Below are 21076 nucleotides of genomic sequence, written 5' to 3'. Positions count from 1 at the left end.
TTTTTCTTGAATTGTCCCAACCTTCTAAAATAGAGACAGACAAGTAGAAAGGATTTAAGATATATTTGTTTATTGATGGTTTGAAATGCTTAGATATGCTTAACAGATGGTTTCATTTAGGCTACCTCACCACCACAGAATTATTCAGGACAGGCATTGAACTTACTGAATGTGTTTATATTGTACAAAAAAGCCTAATTGTCTATTGCTTTTTATAGCTAAAAAAGGGATTTGGTTGTTTTAAATTGATATGTTTTGGCCTTTAAAACAGGAATTTATTCATTTATAAGTCATTATTTATTAAATTATATGTGCACTGATAAATGGCATGCATATTAAAAGGACCATAAATACCTATTTTCTTTTTTTTCCCTTCATCATATCACAAGAAACACTGTCTCCTCCCACCTGACTTCTGTCTTTTCAATGCAGGCCTTTAGCTAATGTTATCTCTTCTATCATTGTCTTCTGCATTTCAGAAGATTTTAGCCCATGTACAAAGTAATGTAAAATAACTCTTAATGAAAACATAATTTCTCTGTTTCTATTTTTATTCTCCTTTCCTGCTGTTGTTTGTCAATAAGGTTATAATAAAAGACAATACCAATTATTTTAAATTTATTTATTTATTTTCAGAAAGGGGGAAAGGAGGGGGAAAGATAGAGGGAAAAACACTGATGTGGGAGAGAAATATTGATCGGTTGCTCCAAGCATGTGTCCCGACCAGGAACCGAACCAGAGATCTCTCGCTTTGCGGGACCACGTCCAATTCACTGAACCATGCCGGTGAGGGCAACACCAATTATTAATAACCAAATGGTTCTTTTGAGTCATTTAAAATGTCTTCCACGTAAAACATATTATTTCACCAAGCAGTTCTACAATGTAGGCATTATTATAATCTCCTGTTTTGTGGTTCAGAAAGCTGAAGACCTTGGAAATGAAATGATGTGCCCAAAATCATTTACCCAGACAGCAAACAGTAAACTAAGCCTCAAATTATGTCATCTGTCTTCAAATTTGGTGTTTTAAAGTTTTTACTACTTTTAATTTACTTATTAGATACATAAACTATTTCTTTTTTTTATAAATAAGAGTAGTATATAAATTTTTCTTTAGAAAGACATTTTTTGAACCAGTTAACTCACTTTTAAAATTGAATATTTTCTAGTTCATTCGGAAAGCATCTAATTCGCTTTACAGAAACTGTAATGAGCTGAGACCATGATAAGTAACCTGCGCAGGAAGACAATAGGAAAATAAACTATCTCTTTCTTTCCCTTCTGTTCCTCTCTTCCCCTTCCCTCCCTTTGTCCTTGTTCCTCCCTTCTTTCCTTCCTTACTTCCTTTTATTCTTTCTCAACTGTTACCACTTCACAACTAATTAAGTTAGTGATGAATTCCTGACATAGCTAGTACAGGGCTAATATGAGAGGATTTCTTTGAGAGTAAGATGAGTGATAACCTCACAGAGTTGTGCCAAGAGATATGAAGTGAAAGATATTGAATGAGTTCAAGTTTTTTATTTTAAACCCAGCACACAAGTCCCCACTGGAGTTAATGGGAGGCATGTTTAACAGAGTTGGGGTAAATAACCAGAGGACTGAGCCCTGTGGGATCAATTAGGGAATTATAGCAGTCACTGTAGATTTCAAAACTATGGTTAATGATGCAAACTCTGTGGTGTGTTATGGTAGAGTGTCTTAAATTTAAAAAGTCCAAGGTTACTGTATTAATTAGGGTTCTCCGGAAAAACAACCAAAAAGACTTACTGCACCTGCCACCACTCCCCCATTATCCGCAGTTTTGCTTCCTGTGGTTTCAGTTACCCCCCGTCAACCATGGTTTGAAAATATTTAGTGGAAAATTCCAGAAAGAAACAATTCACAAGTTTTAAATTGAGCACCATTCTTAGAAGTACAATGAAACCTTGTGATGTCCTGCCCTGGACATGAATCATCTCTTTGTTCAGTACCTGCTCATTAGTCACTTAGTGGCCACCTGGGTTATCAGATCTATTGTCATAGTATTGCAGTGCTTGTGTTCAAGTGACCCTTATTTTACTGAATAATGAACCTAAAGTGCAAATGCAAGGCAATTCAGATATGATAAAGAGTAGCTATAAAGTGCTTACTTTAAAGTAAAAAGGTGAAAGTTTTTGACATAATAAGGAAAGAGAAAAATTGTATGCTGAGGTAGCTAAGAACACATCTTTTATCTGTGAAGTTGTCTGATTTGTAAGTTAGACTTTATTATAGGTAGCTATGTATAGGAAAAATACGTACAGGGGATATAGGGTTTGGTACTGTCTGTAATTTCAGGTATTTATTTACTGGGGGTCTTGGAACATGTACCCCATAGATAAAGGGTACTACTGTATATAAATAGAGAGATATAGAAATGGAAACAGATAGATAACTAGATCAATAATAAGACTTGGTTTATGTGATTGTTAAGGCTGAGAAGTCCCAAGAACTGAGGTCTAACCAGGAGAGCGGATGGTGTAACTTTAGCAAAGTCCAAAGACCTGAGAACCAGGGGAGCCGATCGTGTAAGTGGGTGTTTCAAGGGCAGGAGAAGACCAGTGTCCCAGCTGATCAGTTGGGCAGGCAGTTGCCCTCTCACTCAGCCCTTTTTGTTCTATTGAAGTTTTGTATTGATTGGAAGGGACTCATTCACATTAGGCCGGGAAATAGGCTTTACTCAGTCTACCAATTTTAATGTTAATCTCATCCAGAAACATCTTCACAGATGCCCCCAGAATAAAGTCTGACCACATGCCCAGTCACCCCATGACCTAGCTAAGTTGGCATATAAAATTAAGGATTATAGTTACAAGTTAAGGGAAAAAAAGGGGAAGAGCAAAAGCAGTTTTGATGTTTTCAAATATGAATTGGCCTTTGAATGACATCATCTATTCATCCAACCAAGTGAAAGAGATACAACATAAAACAGCCTTCAGAATTAATATGACACATGGACATATTAAAGTGTTTTTAGACTTTGAAGAACATTTATTTAACATGCTTACAATGATGAGGAAATAATGTCTGCTTTTTAAATTTTTCATGAAAATAATTTCTTCTCCAATTGAGGAGTTTTGGTGCAAAAGTTTTGAAAAATCCCTATCAAGTGACATAGCTAAATTTGAACTTGAAGTAGACATTCTGGGGGGCTCATTCATTATTTAGTCTCTGGGGTGAACAACTTTAGCTCTTCAGCTTTCTCTGACTTGAAACCAATTTCCATTCATTTGTAAAAGTGAACACCATTACAATATACAAATCAGAGAAAAGGGACATTTTTTTCTTTGAAGTCAGGGTCTCCTCCAATATGAAGGAAATACTTTAAAATTTTAAGATCAAACCTAATACATATTAAACTTCTCTGAATTTCTTCTTAGGCAGAGCTTCTCATGTAGAACAATTGAAGAAGCAATCAAGGCTGCCCATATACTATTCTTTTGAAACAAAACACCATAGTTGTGTGAATTTTGTGGGCAGCTGATTCTTTTTCTCCCCAAAGAATGTGCTCCTCTAGAAAATGCTCCTATAAGTCTATGGAAGTTTATGATCACTTTGGATGCTGTATAGAGAAGAAATCATAAATCAGTCATCAATTAAAGATACATTGATGTGTTAAATAGGGTTAAGAACAAGCATGTGGGATTTTGATTTATGATTGACTTCCACCATTAGACTTGAGAGAATCTTTGTTCAGCATTCATTTATTCACTGTATTTCTTGAGTACCTACTACGTGCTGGGCCTTGAGTGGGTGCTGGTCATACAGCCATGAGCAACACCGATTAAGCCCTTGCTCTCATGGAGCTGACTTTCTTACTGGAGGTAACATTTAAAGTCTTTGCCCGTTTTCAAGATGCGGGACATGCGAATTGCGATTGATGTTTTTGTGCTTTGTTAAAATGATAGTACTGTTCCTTATACTCCTTGGCAGCTGTTTTTTAAGACTTCAGTACTCAACCTGCTGGTCTAAGAATCAGCTATATGGATCATCACCTGGGAGTTGGTTGGAAATGCAGAATTTCATACTTTATGTGAGAATTACAGAGGCAGAGCCTGTATGTTAAGAAGATCTCCAGGTCATTCTTACATGTTGGGAAGGCACTGGTTTAAGGCATAGAGTTTATTAATTTATCTTAATGATTTGGTAGCTATCCAGTGTTCTTCAGCCATATGCTCAACTGGAAAGGGATTTTAGTGTTCACAGCATAAGTTTTTTGTCATCAGGATACAATGCGGTTTCCTCAGCCTGTGATTCAAGCTGCATTAAAATCACCAGAAGGAGTTTGTTAAAAATGCATATTCCTGGCTGCAACCTCCTTAATTTTTTTAAGATAAATCATGGTTGGGTCCCAAAAATATGTACTTTTACAAGCTTCACAAGTGATTATGTACATTAAAATTTGAATGGGACTATTGTAGACTAATTTTATATTGACATCCTTCTAAGGATGAATTTTTAAAAAATCATTATTTTTTAGTTTTTACTTAATACAGTCCTGCCTAGAAAGATAAATTGTTGACCCTGTGTGGTCATAACATATCCCTGTGTATCACAGTGGTGTTAGTTTTAACAAGAGTTTCTCAGCCTTGGCATTATTGACATTCTGGACTAGAGAATTCTTTGTTATGGGTGCTGTCTTGTGCAGTTTAGGATGTTTAGCAACATCCCTGGCCTCTGCTTTCTAGATACCAGTAACACACCTGTGTCCCTCTCCCAACTCCCAGTTGTGATAACAAAAATGTTTTCAGATACTGAATTTCCCCTGGAGGGCAAAATTGTCCCCAGTTGACAAACAATGGTTTAAACTAAGTAGAGAATAGGAACATGGCAATATGTGAATGTGATACCCACCCCCAGTGTATTATTTGATTCCCTTTAGAAGTCTTGGTTTTATGTCAAGAGTGAAGAGAGGTTTATGTACCAGCATGTCTGGTTTTCACACTAAATGGTGGGAGAGATATAATGGGATAATGAGGAAGAGGATAAATTTTTATATTCAGGATATTAAGAAGGCTAATGTAGGGCCTAGGTCCCAAAGAACAAAGCAAAATTAGGTAGGAGGACATTTATTTTTCTATTTTTGAGTAGCTCTGAATGTGCTGTGAAGAATGAGGACAATGCTTCGTGCTGGTGTCTCAAGAGTTTTGTAGCTTTGGAAATGGGGCCTCCTGTTATTTTGTTAATATTGCATTTTTTATTATATTTTTTCCCATTATCATCTATTTGCCTTTATACCCTCTTCCAATCCCCCCCCCCCCACCGTGTAGTTTCTTTTAAAGGGGCAAAATAAGAGATACAGAGATATGTACTAGCTTCGGCAGAGGCTCAGAGAATGTGGAAAAGGCCCAGAGATGTCCTGGGCAGGGTAGTGGCAGTGATGGTGAGTAGGTGTTGATTTATTCCCAAACCCATAGAAACACTCAAGGTACACCCAGAAATAATTGGGGGATGTTGAAGGAAGACTTTGGATTCAGCAGCAGCCAAGGAAATTTGTAGCCATAGCCTGTAGCATTATTGTATTTCTGGTATGATTTTTAGTTTTCTTTGGCCCACTGTTCTCACCAAATTGCTTACCTTTGCATGTCTTTGTAGTATGATATCATGGAAGCATTTACTGTCTGCCAGTGTTAAACAAGTATTTGTATTTGTCACATTTTGCTAGTCAATTGTTTCAATGTTGAAAAGCAAATCAGAAAAAATACTTTTGTATATACTCCCTATGCATAAAAAGTTATGAACAAACTGAACCAGCAAGCATAAAAGAGACAGACTCAGATAGAGAGCAGACAAAGGGGTGGCGGGATTGAGCAAAAAAAAAAAAAAGACAACAGTGAGGTGATTGGTGATTGTGGAGGGGAGGGGGATGGGTGGAAATGGAAGATGCTATGTGGCAGGAGATAAATGGTGAGGGAAAAAATAAAATAAAATATAAAATCAAGAAAGGTCATTCTGGTACCTGGGTAGATACTTTGTAGATTTATATGTGCAACCCCCTGTAATTATTTTTTTAAATACACGTCAGAAGAAATTTGGGGGTTTAACAGGCAAATTAATGTAAAGTGTTTAATTGATCAAATAAAAATTTCCATTTTGGAGGGGAAGTTCTGATGTTATAAAGGAATATTACAAAAGACTTGGATTTTATTCTTACCTCTGCTATTTTACTTACTGTCAGAATTTGTGCAAATCACTTAATAGCTCTGAGCCTCAGTCTCCTCATTTATTAAATGGGAGAATTTGTCTCTTGAGATTGATGGTGAGTGGAGGAACAAATAAGATTAACTGTGTGAAAATGCCTTCCAGAAAAATAAGTCTTTGATAAAAATTTGTCATTAAACCCATGTTCCTTACTTATATTTATTTCTACCAGTCAGTTCATGTGACATGAATTCATTTTTTGGAACTAAGATATTATACCATTAGTGAATTGAAAACTTGAGGTAACAGTACCATTAGAGTCCATGTAATTATATTATCTCCTATTTTAAGCCAATTATAAGAAGATCTTAGGCTACTTTACTAACTAAGTTACCAAGGTTTATTTCCAGAACCAGATTACTTTATGCCTAACTCCTTTCTGGTCTGAGTAATATTCTAACCAGTTCTTCAATATAGAGTATGTATAATGCATCCTAATTTACACACTATGTGATAAGATTTTAAATATGACTATGGGAACTAGTGTTATTTTTCTATAAATGCACATGGCAGGTTAAAATAATTGATAATTACATATGCATATACTTGTTTATTATTTCAGGGAGAAAATGTCTGCTTAGAATTAAACAATTCATTTTAAATTAATTGCAGGTGTCTTAGGTGAAGCAGCAGTTTATTATCATTTTTTCATTAGAGAAATGAAAAAAAAATTTTAAGCCACCTCCCTGGAAAGTAATTCATTTGCAGTGACAAGAGGCATGGTATGATTAAAATTGTTAATAATTTAATTGACGGAAAAGTCTTTTTGCAACTCCATTAAATCTAAGGTCAAGTATAACTTAGAGATTGAATTATAAACACCAGCTTTATCTTGCCTTTCAAGAATTTCAAATCATATGTTCTAATTTATTTAAAGTGTTGAAGTCAATGAACAAATGGTTGCTTGAAATGAAACACAACTATTAGCATTCCTTTTACATTCTCTTCCTCCCTTTATGTATTCATTAGCTTTCAGAAAGAAGCAGCAACTCCAATATAAAGGGCTTGGAGATAGGCAGTGGAAGTTTGAGCTTGATTAATGGTAGGAAAACAGTATGGCTAGAAATATATTAGGATCGCACAAATAAAACAAATCTGACTTTGGTTCAGTGAGTCTGAGATGACGTTTGGGATCTGCTGTCAAAACCTGTGATGCTGCATAGAAAAATGAAATGACGTGGGCAAAACATCAGGCATTGGATTAAATGTTAGTTTCATTATTAATATTATGAATAGAAGTAAGAATATTGTTTTAGGAGAAAACAATAGCTGTTGACCGTGGGAAGTAGGCACAAATTAAATGAATGCGACAGAGAGGAGTGAGAGATTTGAGTTGTGTGTTGGAGAAGGACTTGGATTTTTTTAGGCAAATGATATTCCTAAACAAAAAAAGAGCCCTATGTATTTGGACACAGGAAATTGGTGCTACCTTTAATGAACATGAAGCATTGGTTAAAAGAGAAGCATCTTATGGTTCTAAATTATATCTCTTATTCATTGGTATGATATAAAAATAGGTCCCTGGAACTTAATAATATATAAGAATATTTTCATTTTTACTTTTTATTCCATTTTAAATTTCCCTCAAGTAGTTTTTGTTTAATGTGAAGAATGTGATCCCAGATATATTTTTATAAATATATCCTTAAATCCTTAAATAACAATCTAACACTAAAGAAATAGAACTGATATTTTAGAACATATATGTTGGTTTATAGTGAGTTGTTGTGAGGTTATACCTCTTAATCAACATTAAACATTGATTAACATTGGCGAATTGAGCAATGCAATTTAATCAGTGATTCATGTATAAACAAGCAATTGGAAATTGGAGTGGCTCCATATCTTTCATGCAAACACTGATGTAATGTTTAGATTAATCTAATAACTCTGAATAGACAGTGTTTTGGATATTGTAATGAGTGAAACCCTTGTTTTTGGCAAAATTAGTATATATTTATTAAATTAGTTTTTAATATTTAAAAATACTAATCTTCTTGGAAAGAATGCTATTCAACTTGATGAATTTTCAAATTCAACACAACAAGGCAATCTTTCAAATGAGCCTGTTTGTTCCTTAGTTTCAAGCAAGTTGGATTCAGCCAAAATGGTTTGCTAACTAGCCATGAATTAGCACAGACAAAAAGTGCAGAATTAGAGACAGATGGAATCCCCATGACCCAAGAAGTTAGGGAGATATTGTGGCGGAACTGGGGCTTCATCTGGTTCTTGAAGAGTGAATCCAATTTGGATTGACAGAGAAGAGAAAGCAAAGAGAAAAAGCAAGACATGTTTTGGAGTTTTTCTGCAACAGGATGCCTAAGTCCAGGGGTGTTACTACTAGATTAAACTGCAAAGATAGGGGCCAGATTGTGGAGAACAGTGGTGGGTTATATGGAGTGATTCCGCTCTAGATTTGCCAACCACGAGGTCACAGCAAACATCTGGGAAACTTCTTAACATCGAACAGCTTCCTTAGCTGTGAAAAGGGGGTAACTCTATCTGTTCCCTGTAGGTCATAGAGTTTTGGTGAGAATTAACATATCATACATATGAACATGCACTGTAAGAATCGAAGTGTTACAGATACGTCAAATGGTAGATCTGTGCATGCTTCCCACTTTAGTTGGGTGCTATACTCTGCGTGGTAATTTTACAGTGCATCCCAGCTCACTTTCCTCTCATTTGCTACAATGATTATTTCAAACCTTTCCTTTCCTTGTAAACCTTTGGCTCTACCCATTGTCTTATTCTCAGCAGATACCTTCTTTACCAGCGAAACAGAAACAGTGACTTCCTCATCCTCCTGCTCCCACTGCATGAACCCACATGCCTCACACTCACCCTGTCTTCCGTCTCCCTAGTCTCCATGGAACAGACACCTCTCCCCCTAGGAGTAAGGGGGCCGTCTGACAACCGAGTCTCCTCTCTCCTGTCCTCAGAGGAAACTAGCCCCCCAATTGCTTTCTATTAATGCCTGCCCATCAGCATTGAAATGTGATCACGTTTCTCCCTAAACCCTACATCCCCTTCTAGCTTTCATGTTGTTGCCCCTCTTCCCCTTTCTAGTCAGATTTCTTGAAAGTCTGATTTATTTTCCGTGTCTCCATTTCTTCAAGATAGACCCTCTCCTCAACCCACTTCTGTCTAGATTTTCATCCCATGTCTCCTCCAAACTACTCTTACTAAGGTCACTGCTACCTTACTTTTCAGTCTGTACCTTGCTTGACCTATAGGCAGCAATTAATTCTATTGATCACTCCCTCCTTCAAACACATGTTTACTTGGTCTTTATGATACTACATGGTATTGATTAAGAATCAGAGTTGCAAACAACAGAATTCACTCTGGCAGCTTAAACAGAAAAGGAATATATTGAGGGATGTTACATGGCCTGCAATATATGTGGGAGGACAGGTTTAGATGACGTTCAGCCAAGACAACACCTATCACAACTGGGTACAAATCCCACTACCTCTGCCTCTTACTGCCAACACCACAACTCACAGAAATATTCCATACTTTTTGTCGATGACACCAGGACTGGACTCCAGGAGCTAGGTCATTGCTACCACACTACGTGCTGAAAGCTTCCTCCATTACACCTGTTGGAAGAACTTCACAACCTTCTTAGTCCTGAATTCTCTCTGAACTGAAGTGTTGCACGAGTGGCCCTTATTGCAAGCCTAGGTGGCAGGCCTATGTTTTAGCTGCCAAGGACACTGAAAATTTGAATTGTGACTTCTTTCTTGGGAAGATGGGAATTTCCCCAAATATAGAAGGTGTATTGAAAAGGTGATAGCTGAGCACTATTTTGGCATTTTTCTGCCTCCAACACTTTTAATTTTGTTGCTAATTGTCTAAGCAAACTTTTTCAGTCTCCTTTCTTTGGTTGTCCCTTAAATGCTGAAGTCACCCAGGGCTCCATCTTCATTTTTTCCTTCTCTTTCTGCATTCTCTCCATGGGTCATGTTGTTCAATGCCATGGCTTTAATTACCTTCTTTGTGCTTAGGACTCCCAAATATTGACCTCTAGCCCTGCCCTCTGTCCTGAGCTCTAGATCCACAACTGCCTCTTGGACATTTCTATTTCAATATGTCATAAGCACCTCAAATTCAACATATTCTTCTGTCACCCAAATGTATTTTCCAGTTTCCCGCGTTGACTAACCACCCACTTGTTGAGAAAGGAGGGATGCTATCATTGAGATCTTCCCTCCCTCACCTATAGGTATCCAGTCAGTTCCAGAGTGCATTCAGTTGTAGATCCCATGTATATGTTTTTGAATCTGCCACACTCTTTACATATTCAACTCGAATATACTGTTGCAGACACAGGAATCCAAGTTATTAAATGAGCTTCCTCCTAGTTTCCAGTTTTGCTCTTCCCTAATCCATCCTCAACCTTGAAGTAAAAAGGTCTTGCTTAGCAACTCATGTTACCTTATTTGCTTACTTAACATCCTTCAGAGGTGAAGCATTCCCCCCCACCACCACCACCAAGCCGTGCTCATGTGAGTGTAGATCATCTCTGGAAGGCTGCACAAGAAATTGGTAACAGTGGTTGACTCAGGGATTAGGAGTGGGACAATGGGGTGGCTAAGGGCCAGACTTAGTTTTATTGTGTATTCTATAGTATCTTTAAAATTTTATACCCTGTGCACATACAGTGTATTAAAAATTGATTTAAACATTTTTAATAGATTTCCATTGATCATAAGATAACGTCAAACTTTTTCACATGGTTTGTAAGCTCTCCACACAAAATAGCTCCTGCTTATTACTTCTTCGCCACATCAAATGTTTTGCTATTCTTTGAATATGTCAAATTCTCTCACTTTTCAGCATTTACACCTAGTTCTATGTTTGAAATGCCTTTTTCTTTCCCATCTCACCTGGCTAATTCTCTTTCTCCCTTAGTCCAGTGCTTAGATGTCACATCCTCCTGGAAGCTTTGTCTTACTGTAAGATTAGATTTGAAACTCTCACCCCCCCACCCCCACCGATGGCACTATTCTTATTAAAACTCCCATAACATTTTAAAAATTATTATTTGTCTCTCTTGTCAGAACGATCATAAGCTCTGCAAGGACAGATGCTACAGCTGTTTTATTCAGGACTATGCCATTAATGTCGAAGTGAATATATATTGGACATAGTAGGGATTCAATAAATCTTACTTACATGGAAAAACTACTCATGCTTTTGCATTCTCTGCCCCTTAGTTTTTCATGTTCCCAAAGGAATTATTTTATGATTCATTCTCAACCCTATCTCAAATTCTTCTTTGGTATGTTTCCATATATATAAATGTATATACACACATACATATATATATATATATATATATATGCACACACACATATATATATATTTAAATTCAGGAATCCCAAAGCTAGGAATAATATATTCTACTAAATAGTAAGAATGCTGATATAGCTTTTTAGTCTTCTTGAAGAATGTACCATACAATTTAGAATGAATGAATTTTAAGGAGCAAATGAAATAAATGTGTGGTTATTATTCTGAGATGTCAAAAAATTATGTTTTAGTCACATATGATAGATATAGTTTTTAATACATAAAATTAATATTTAGTAAACAAACTCCTTAATGCCACTGACTTAAAAACATGGTTGCTGGCAATTCCTTTAAATGGTAGCTTATTTGTAAATGACATTTTAATTTATTCTTTACTGATTTTTCACTGAGCAGCCTACTAATACTGGTAATTTTTAAATTTTTAAAAAATATTCATCTTCCCAAATGTTACTCTGGTTTGTGAACCAAGTTATTGATCTCTTCGCCAACTTTGCTGAGACAATTTTTCACAGCTGATGGGCCAAGACTTAGCAGTAACCCATCCTCGTCTCAATTAGTCTTCAGTATGTGAAATGCTTGCAGTTGAGCTGCGTGACTTCAAGATTTTATTGGTTGAGCAAGAGGGCATTAGTGTTCGTTAACATGCTAATATAATTCTTTTACAGGGCAAAAGAGATAAATGTCTTAGAAATATAGCATGCCTTTTTTCTGTTTTTTTTTTTTTTTTTTTTTTAAAGAAATGGAGTCAGTGAAAAGGCATTAGGTGGGGGAGCTGGGTAGTGTGGCAGAGGCCCACCGGGGAGGGAGCAGTGTGCCTGAGGACCCACTACCTCCACAGCAATTCGTAGAGACCAGTGTCTAGGCCAAAAGGAACATTAATTTGGGACCTCGGGCCTGGAAATAGTGTTTTCATTATGATTGCTACTCATTAACTTTTTAAACTTTTGCTGTATGAGAGGTATTAAAAAACACAGATTTGATTCAATTAATCCTTTCCTAAAAGCTTTCCCATTTCACATAGGGATGAAGTTCAAAGTTTTTATGTGACTCACAAAAGTTTCATGATCGGATCCCTGCTACCTTTTTAATTTGTCTCTAGCATCTCTGTGCCTCCATTTCTTCTGTGTAAATGACTGGGGTTAGGTTAGATGGTTTCTGAAGTTCTTTTCAGGCCTAAAATCTGTGATTCTCAATAATTACAAAGTTGGCCTCAGCTCTTAGATAGCAGAAAAGGGAATTTATAAATTTATAAATTTCTGTTTTTAAAATAGATCAGTTTGAATTATCCTGTGGCAAGAAAACTTGTTCAGGTATAAGAAATATAGTTTGCTTCTGCTTATTAAGTTTGGTAGTCTGACTGTATATTCTACAACATTCTGGAGAATCAGATTTTCTACTGCAAGCAGATAGATCATTTCTCTTTGTTAGAATTGTAAAGTATGAGGGCTGGTAATGACTTGGAAATGTCTAGTCTTTGCTTTTACAGATGATGGAATTAATGTCCAGAGAGATGAAATGTCTGTCAGGTTTATAATTGAGCCAAAGAGTAGAATCCAGGTTTCTTTATTCCCTCTGCAGTGGAAGCACTATATGAGACTGTTTCATGTCAAGGCTAATGTTCAATATTCCTACAAAAAGCCCGTGTCTGAGTAAGCTCCTGCACTATGTACTGGAAAGCAAGGATTCACTCTGCCCAGCTGAGTTCCAGGTTAGACCAGCATGAATAAGGTTACTTATCTTTTTCCTTCCAGATGAAAAGCCACGAAAGGATTCATTGATTCAGTCAGCAGATACTTAGTGAGGGCCAGCCTTTGTTCTAGAATTTTTTCTATCTTCCTGAATTTTATATTCCAATATAAATAGATAACAGACATATTAATATATAATTTAATAGGGTACTCTGTATACTTTCAGACATTGATAAGTAATATGGAGAAACTGGGGCTGGGAATGTTATATTAAAATTAGTGACCACCAAAGACAGACTTATTCATTTGTGAACATTTTTCTATCCTTGATTGTACCTCTCTTATCAGCTCCACAAATGCACCATCTTACCAACTCTTATGAGGTTTATTTTTTCTATGCCATTTCCCCATTCCCTTCCTCTAAATACTTTATTGTCTTCATATTACAGCAAAGAAGGATCTTTTTCATATTTGGTGGACAATTAAGTGTAGTCACATGTGTCTCCTATCCCATAACTGTATTTCCATTTCCTCTTTCTGCACAAACTGCAGTCAGATGGCATATTCACTGTTTCTCAGCAGTTTATATTTTCCTGCCTGTGCTGTCTGCATGAGACTTGAATCTCTCCAGTACTCCCTCTCATCTTTGAGCATCTCTGTTTGACGGGAAATTCTCTTCTGTGGCAGCCCACTCCAACTTTGGGCAAGTCTGTCACATTGAGCCTACTTCTTCAAAATCCACCTCAAACCTGGCTACCCCATCAAATTTGTCTCTGTTGTCTGTCCCCTTAGTCATCAACCTTCCTCTAAATACTACTTTTATTTTTTTCAGTTAGCACATAAGACCTCATGTTGTTATTTATGTGGTTATGTTCTGGTTTCTTTATTTTTTAAATCAGTTCCTTAGATTAAGGGGAAACAGAAGAGTTATAAAATTATTTATATCACCAAATATAAATTTCCAAATGTGTTCTACATTAATAGGTGCTCAGAACAAACAAGCACTGGATTTTTAAAAAGTTGGTTGCTGCTTATTGAGTGCACATTGTATGTGTTTCTGTTATATATTATGAATCACTTTATAACATCATTGAAGTGTTATTTCTCAAGCTAGAATTTTTGTCTTTATTGCCTAATGTAGTAATACTTGGGCATGGTGCCTGTCCATTATACACTTGTTGAATAAATGAATGAAGTTTTTAAAAAATAACTAGATATTTCAGAGCCTGTAATTTGCTCATGTTCATTGTGAATTTAAGGAAGAGACCCCCATAATGGCTCTCAGTAACGTCACTTCTCCACAGCACCCTCTCAGAGGAGTAGAGTTAAAGTCCATTGGCTAAGTTGAGCATATCAATAATCCCATATCATTTCTATTATGATCTTAAGACCATGGAAGCAAACGAGTTTTTTTAAATTATATTCTCCAAGGTTGCTTTTAGCTTAATTTTCTGGCTGTAATTGAATATGATACTCTCTTTGCAAATCAGTGAAAACATTTAGAAGTAGCATGTTATCATGAAAAGAGTATTATCTTAAAAATCAAAAAACCTGAGAGCCATTCTTAGATCTTCCTTAAACTAGCCTCAAAGACTTTATTCATTCATTTTGTAGTATTTAGTGACTCCATAATTCCTAGACATCCTACAAGGTGTTGTGGATTAAAAATGAATTAAGTACTTGTGATTCTTAACCCTGGTTATGCATTAGACCAGGGATCATCAAATTATGGTCTGTGGGCCAAATCTTATTTGCCATATGATTTTGTAAATATAGTTTATTTTTGGAATATTGGCAGGCTAATTTATATACATATTATCTATGGTTGCTTTTATGCTCCAACAACAGAGTTAAGAAGTTGCAACCGAGATCCTATGACTCCTAAAGCTGAAGATATTTAATATTTGGCTCTTTACTGAAAAATTTTGCTGGCCCCTGCATTAAACTCATAATGGAGAAGATTTTTTAAAAAATCATTACCTGTGTTTCACCAAGGTAGTTAAATCAGAATTTAGAGTGGGTGTCAGGGAGTTGGCCCAAGAATCAATGTTTCTAAAAAGCATCCCAGGTGAATTAATGTACAGCCAGAGTTAGAAAAGATGTATAGATGATCCCTACCCTTGAGAAGTATATATAGGTTATTTGGGAGAAGAGGCTCACAAAAATTAATAAAGGTAGAATAGATGGGTCTAAAATGTAAACATTTATAAACTTCCAAGGGAACACTGCATAGGGAGCATTTTAGTACTTCATTAGAGAAGTTTCACAGAGAGATATTTAAACAAATTCCTGACAGATGCATCCACTGGTAAACAAGATCCACTGGGTTGCAGGAGGGAGAGAAGGAGTAGAGAAAATAGCATAAGGAAAGGCGCATAGCCATGAAAGAGCGTGGCCCATTCAAGGAATAACGAGAGGCTCAGTGTGGCCAGAACACTAAGAGGGAAAAAGCAGTAAGCTCATAAGGCATAAAGAAGGAAGAGTAAGGGCCAAATTGAGAAGAGCTTTGTATGCTAAGAGGTTTGAAATTTACTATTTGGATTTTCATTTAGAAGTTGAATGGAAAATTGAGTCTGTCTAGGCCTCCATTTTTTCATCTGTAAAAATTATAATTAGCTCAGATGATTGCCAGAGGAACTCTAACTCTAAAATATAGCTTGTTGAGATTGTGTCAGTTGCTTCTTTTGATAATGTCAGGACTGGGAGCCTGGTTGAGGTTATATGAATAGAACAATTTCTGTAATAGTGGCTCACCTGGCTATCATAATTGACCTATTTCTCTTAATAGTACAAATGAGGGGAATGCTACTTTGTGGATTCTCCGCAAGGGTTTGAGAAAGCAGACTTCTGGAGGAGAAATACCTTGCTTGGTCAATGCATTAAGGCCTTTAATAAAGAGTATTACATAATGATAAAATATGTGCAAACTACTTTATGTTCCATGCAGAGAGGTGCTATAAAATAGGGATAGTTTTATTGTCAAAATTCACATTCTTCCCAATTAGTACTAGTGCCTATTATGGCTTAACATTTGTAAGACTTTATATTCAAAACTTGCTGTGTGAATTACCATAGAAGGTCTCCCATATGATATCTTATTTCACTATTTTACAGCTTCTCATTTATATCAGGTCTCTGCCTTGTAATTTCATCTCTGTTCAGACACTTACCGGGATCGCTGTATCTCTGCTTGTATCTCTAGAGAGCTCCATGTTATTGGTTTCATATCTTTAAGTGAAGTTATTAAAATTCTGATGCATAGCGAATATTTTGTTCACCTCTTGCATGGTCTCACCAAGTGTACAGAATAGCCAGTGAATCAAAAAGTAACATATGATAGGCTCAGTGATTGAAGCTTCCAAGACTCTAAGGCAGCCCAATCTGTACTTTCTGATTCCGTTAATCTAACATGGGTAGATGAATGCACTGAAAATATCCAATTATATTTAAAATCATGCAAGTTGAAATATACAGACATCTTTGAAACTCCAGCAAGAGCTGTTGGAAAATACTTTTATGGTTTCTGTCATTTGAACATCAAACATTCCTATTAAAGGAGATGCTTTGAATACTTTAAAAAAATGCCTTTCAATTAGTAACTATTGTGCTCTCCCCACCAAAGGAAACTATAGGTAAACTCTAGAGTATTGGCTACTATTGACCTCTTTGCCCTACCTCTTGTTCACAGACATCGATGAGTGTGCGGAGGGGCACCATTACTGCCGTGAGAACACCATGTGTGTCAATACCCCGGGTTCTTTCATGTGCATCTGTAAAACTGGATACATCAGAATCGATGATTATTCATGTACAGGTAAATAAATCTCTCTATGTCTTAAATTTACTTTTAAAAGTTTCTAAAAGAAACTCATTTTAGGAGGTGCAAGTATGCCATAAATACTCCCTTACAACGAAACAAGTCATAAACAATAGTATATGGTTGTGATTTGGTAGTTAATTGGGAATCTGATCTAAGGAAAATAAAACATGTTTGTTATAGATGAGTTTTATACTCCCTGTTAGGAAGGTAAAGAAAAACTTAAAAACTAAATTAATATTATAATAATTTAAAACTCAAACTGTACTTATTATTGTGTGAATTCTATGACAAATCTGAGAAACAACCCCTAAATAGTATTTCCTTTATATGACAACAGATTTTTAATAGAAGAGTGATAACATAAATAATATATGTTTCAGAAATTGATACTTAGAGTGCTAGAAAGTGGGAATATTAAAAAAAAAGATCTTCTTCATACCTCTGGGCATTGCACTTGAGTAGCTGCATCATAGAAATTTTGCATATGTTTCTTTTGTGGTATATCATATCAGGATCCTTCAGTTACCATCCAAAGTTCTGTTCAAGGATATCCTGAGTGTTAGTAATGTCTTAAGATGGTCATGGGGTAAGACAACCTATCAACTTCATATTCTATAGATGCTAGAAGAATAGCTTGAAGATTATGGGGTTTGAGAAAATGTAGGTGTGAAATAAAACATTCCTTTGGTTTATTTTTTTAAGTACCAGAGAAATAAAAGTGGCATATTTTAGAAAAACCCGTCACTTTTTACTATACCTCCAACTTTATAATTTTTATCAGAAGGATGTGCAAATAATGCTTAGGCATTTCTAGGGAAAATAAGAATCTAAAATAAAAGTGTTACCTTATGCCTTTGTATTGGTGTGTCCTCTTGTAAGTATTACAGTGACCATATTGTGCACTACTTGATATCCTGTTTATCATTTAGAGCAAAGGGAAGGTCCTGCCTCTAAATCCAAATGCAGTATTCATATAAAAATGATAGAAATAAAAAATGAGAAATGACTTCTCAATCAATGGGAATAACCAAAGATATTCTCAGGGAAGAAAATATATAGAGTTGCTAATGCATTTATAAATTCTTACTTTTTTTTATCAGTTCATCCAAACATTTCCACATTATGGGAACAATTGTGCACTTTTTCTGTAGACAAAATTTAATCACACTTCGTGGCAGAATGTCTTGAAGGAGGACTATAGAGATATTTTTCAACATAAAAAGGAATATAAAAGAACAAGTTTTAACAAATACACAGTTTGTTATAGTATTGGTAATATCAGTAAGTCTGAGTTCCAAAGTAGTGTTTAACAACAACAAAAAAGACTATCTAAGATAAAACTGCTGCCTCCCAGAGAGTGGTATTTCAAGATATGCTCATTAAAAATAAGAATGCCAGCAATTTTCAAGGAGTCTGCTGATTCTTCGGCATTAAAGACTTAGAAAGCTTTGTACATTTTTGTACTTCTTAGTGATTTTTTTCTTGTATTTTTCAAAAATGTTAGATATTTTAAGTAAGAGTACATGACACGTAATTTGGCCTAGTGTTGAATGAACAGTATTTCTCTGGAGCAGGATATTTTCAGGAGGTTCATTTCATTCTGAGCCTGTCTATTGGCTGTAAATTCAAGGAACAGTTTAGCTGTCATCCATTACAGAGAATTTCCTGCACTGGCTTTGCCTTTCCCAGAGCATTTTCCTTCCAAATAAAATCCCAAAATTTACTGTTTATTTTTTATTACTGTGGGAGAATTTTCCCTTATGATTTCAAAGTACCTAATGATGTAAGTGAAGTACCCCTTTGTAGGAATGTGAAGAAAGGCCAAAATTATTTTAAGAAAAGCTGTTCAGACCATGATTTTTGTGCCTAAGGAACCAGAGCCAAGAATTTAAAGATCTGGCATATAACGATGTATTCCCTTCATGATGTGCTAGCATTCCCAACTAATACCTCTATCTCTATGCTTCTACTTAAAGAGAGACTATCTTGCCCCTAAATTTCCTGTCTACTACAAGTAGGTCTACAAATTTGAGAATTTACATTCTTACATAAAATTGGATTTTTCAGGGAATATGATTTGATTTCATTGTATGCTCCCAAGTCAGATGATCTTTGATGAAAGTTTTTAGGTTAGACTACATAGGGTCAGCACATATTCAGGTTTCCTGTAAAGGAAATGGATGTTTAAATTCTACCACTTTGCATCTTTTTCTCCACACCTTAATGTTAGCGTCTGTGCAAACACCTTGAAGAAATGACTTCCCTAGGGGAGGTTTGCCTTGTGATGGAAGGCATCTAGACTGTACCTGTTTAAGTTCCCATAAGACCAGAGCAGAATTTTATCTCTCTGATAAAGATTGAGATTTATTTTCTCTGAATTTTAGTAACAGGCATCCACATATTTGCAGTAGAAGGCCTTGCAGAATAAATGCCAAGACACCACTGCAGGGCCATTCTTTGATATTCGCAGCTGGGCTCTTGGAGTTCTGATTTTGTTTTGCTTCTGTGTTCTGTCCATTTTTCCCAGTGAAGAGCCCCTTGTCATAACAACTGACATGCTCAACCCTGTACCCAGCAGACTCTGAAACCTGCTTACCCCATCTGAAATTAATCATAGACATTCTAATTTAAAGAAGAATCCAAGTGCAATACACTCTATTTTATAGTCAAGAGCTTTGATCAATAAAAGAAGCCTTTTTTATTTTTATAACCCTGTAGCCCTGGAGTAGAAATCATGTATGCTGCGGAGTAATTACCTTCCATAGTTGGTACAATTGCACAGATTTTTATTTCAATTTTAGATGATTTGAATTACATTTTCCTCGTGATCATAAAATTTGGGAGATGGAAGAATTCTTAAGAATAATCTCATCTAAGCTTGGGGGGGAAACCAAGGCTCAGCAAGATTGGCCATAGTTAGTGAGAAGCAATAAGGGGACAGAAGATAAGCCTCCTTATTTTTATCTCCTATATTTGTCATCATTTGTTTAATTTGCAACCCAAGAAAAATAAATAAGGGGAAAGATTTATGTTTTATGTGGAAATACATTATTCAATTTATAATGTTCATTAATTAAACTGCCTTTCCTAGAGATTGTTTCAGTTCATTAGCTTCAACTCCAAGAGAAATGATTCCCCTACAGTTTTTATAATAATAATCCTAAATCAGAATCAGTAGATGAAAATAAATCACCATTTTCTGGGTCTCTGACTCTATTTTATGAGTACAGTTACACTAATGACTCAGTTGTATCATTTGCACAAATGTTGCTGCAGTGAATGCTCTTCTAAACTCCTTAATATAATTTCCCTTCTAGGGAAGGTTTATTCTTTTCTTAATTAAGGCTTCATGAACTTTCTCCTGCTTACATTTTTTCCTGTCCTCACAGAGGAAAGCATGGATATACCTACAAGAAAACAAGAAGAAGAAGAAGAGAGAGGGAGGGGGGGGAAGGAGGGAGAGAAGAAGAGAGAGAGAGAGAACAAAGGAGTGGGGAGAGAAAGAGAGAGAAGGGAAGGAGGAAAGAAAGAAAGAAAGAAAGAGAGAGAGAGAGAGAGAGAGAGAGAGAGAGAGAGAGAGAGAGAGAGAGAGAGAGAGAGAGAGAGAGAGAGAGAGAGGGAGGGAGGGAGGGAGAGAAAGAAAGAAAGGAAGAAAGAAAAAAAGAAGGGAAGAAAAGACAAAGGGAAGGGGATGGAAGAGAAAGAAAGGGTTTGGTTCACATGAGCCAAGATATTAGAAGCCCATTCTTCAGTATCTCTGTAAAAATAATTTTTATGCATAACAAAGTGTCTTGTTAACTTATGTGGATGAATGGCTTTCTTGGGTCACTCACATAAGCATTTATTAAGTTTGGAAAATATGTTTGAGTCTTACTGGGCATCTCTTCTTGGAATTGGTCTTGTGTCATGAACAAAGAATAAAATATCTCTAGAAACAAAGGTAAAAAGCAAGAATTTTGGAATTATCAAAGGATAAAACATGCTGCTTTTAGACCTTCCTGAAATGTGTCTCTGCTCTGATT

At 35.9% G+C, this 21076-nt stretch overlaps 1 protein-coding gene across 2 annotated transcripts in view; it reads left to right on the top strand.

Moving 5' to 3' along the window:
• NELL2 (neural EGFL like 2) overlaps positions 1-21076 on the top strand; it is a 286177-nt gene that overhangs the window by 128982 nt on the left and 136119 nt on the right. For both annotated transcript variants that reach the window (XM_090273037.1, XM_090273036.1), the window contains exon 14: positions 16923-17048. In XM_090273037.1, coding sequence (XP_090129163.1) covers positions 16923-17048 — 126 coding nt within the window. The remainder of the gene's footprint in view (positions 1-16922; positions 17049-21076) is intronic.

The sequence above is a fragment of the Furipterus horrens genome, unplaced genomic scaffold (genome assembly GCF_987537825.1).
Source record: "Furipterus horrens unplaced genomic scaffold, mFurHor1.1.pri manual_scaffold_4, whole genome shotgun sequence".
Classification (NCBI taxonomy): domain Eukaryota; kingdom Metazoa; phylum Chordata; class Mammalia; order Chiroptera; family Furipteridae; genus Furipterus; species Furipterus horrens.
The sequence above is the reverse complement of the archived record's forward strand: the minus strand, read 5'-3'. Positions and strand labels throughout refer to the sequence as shown.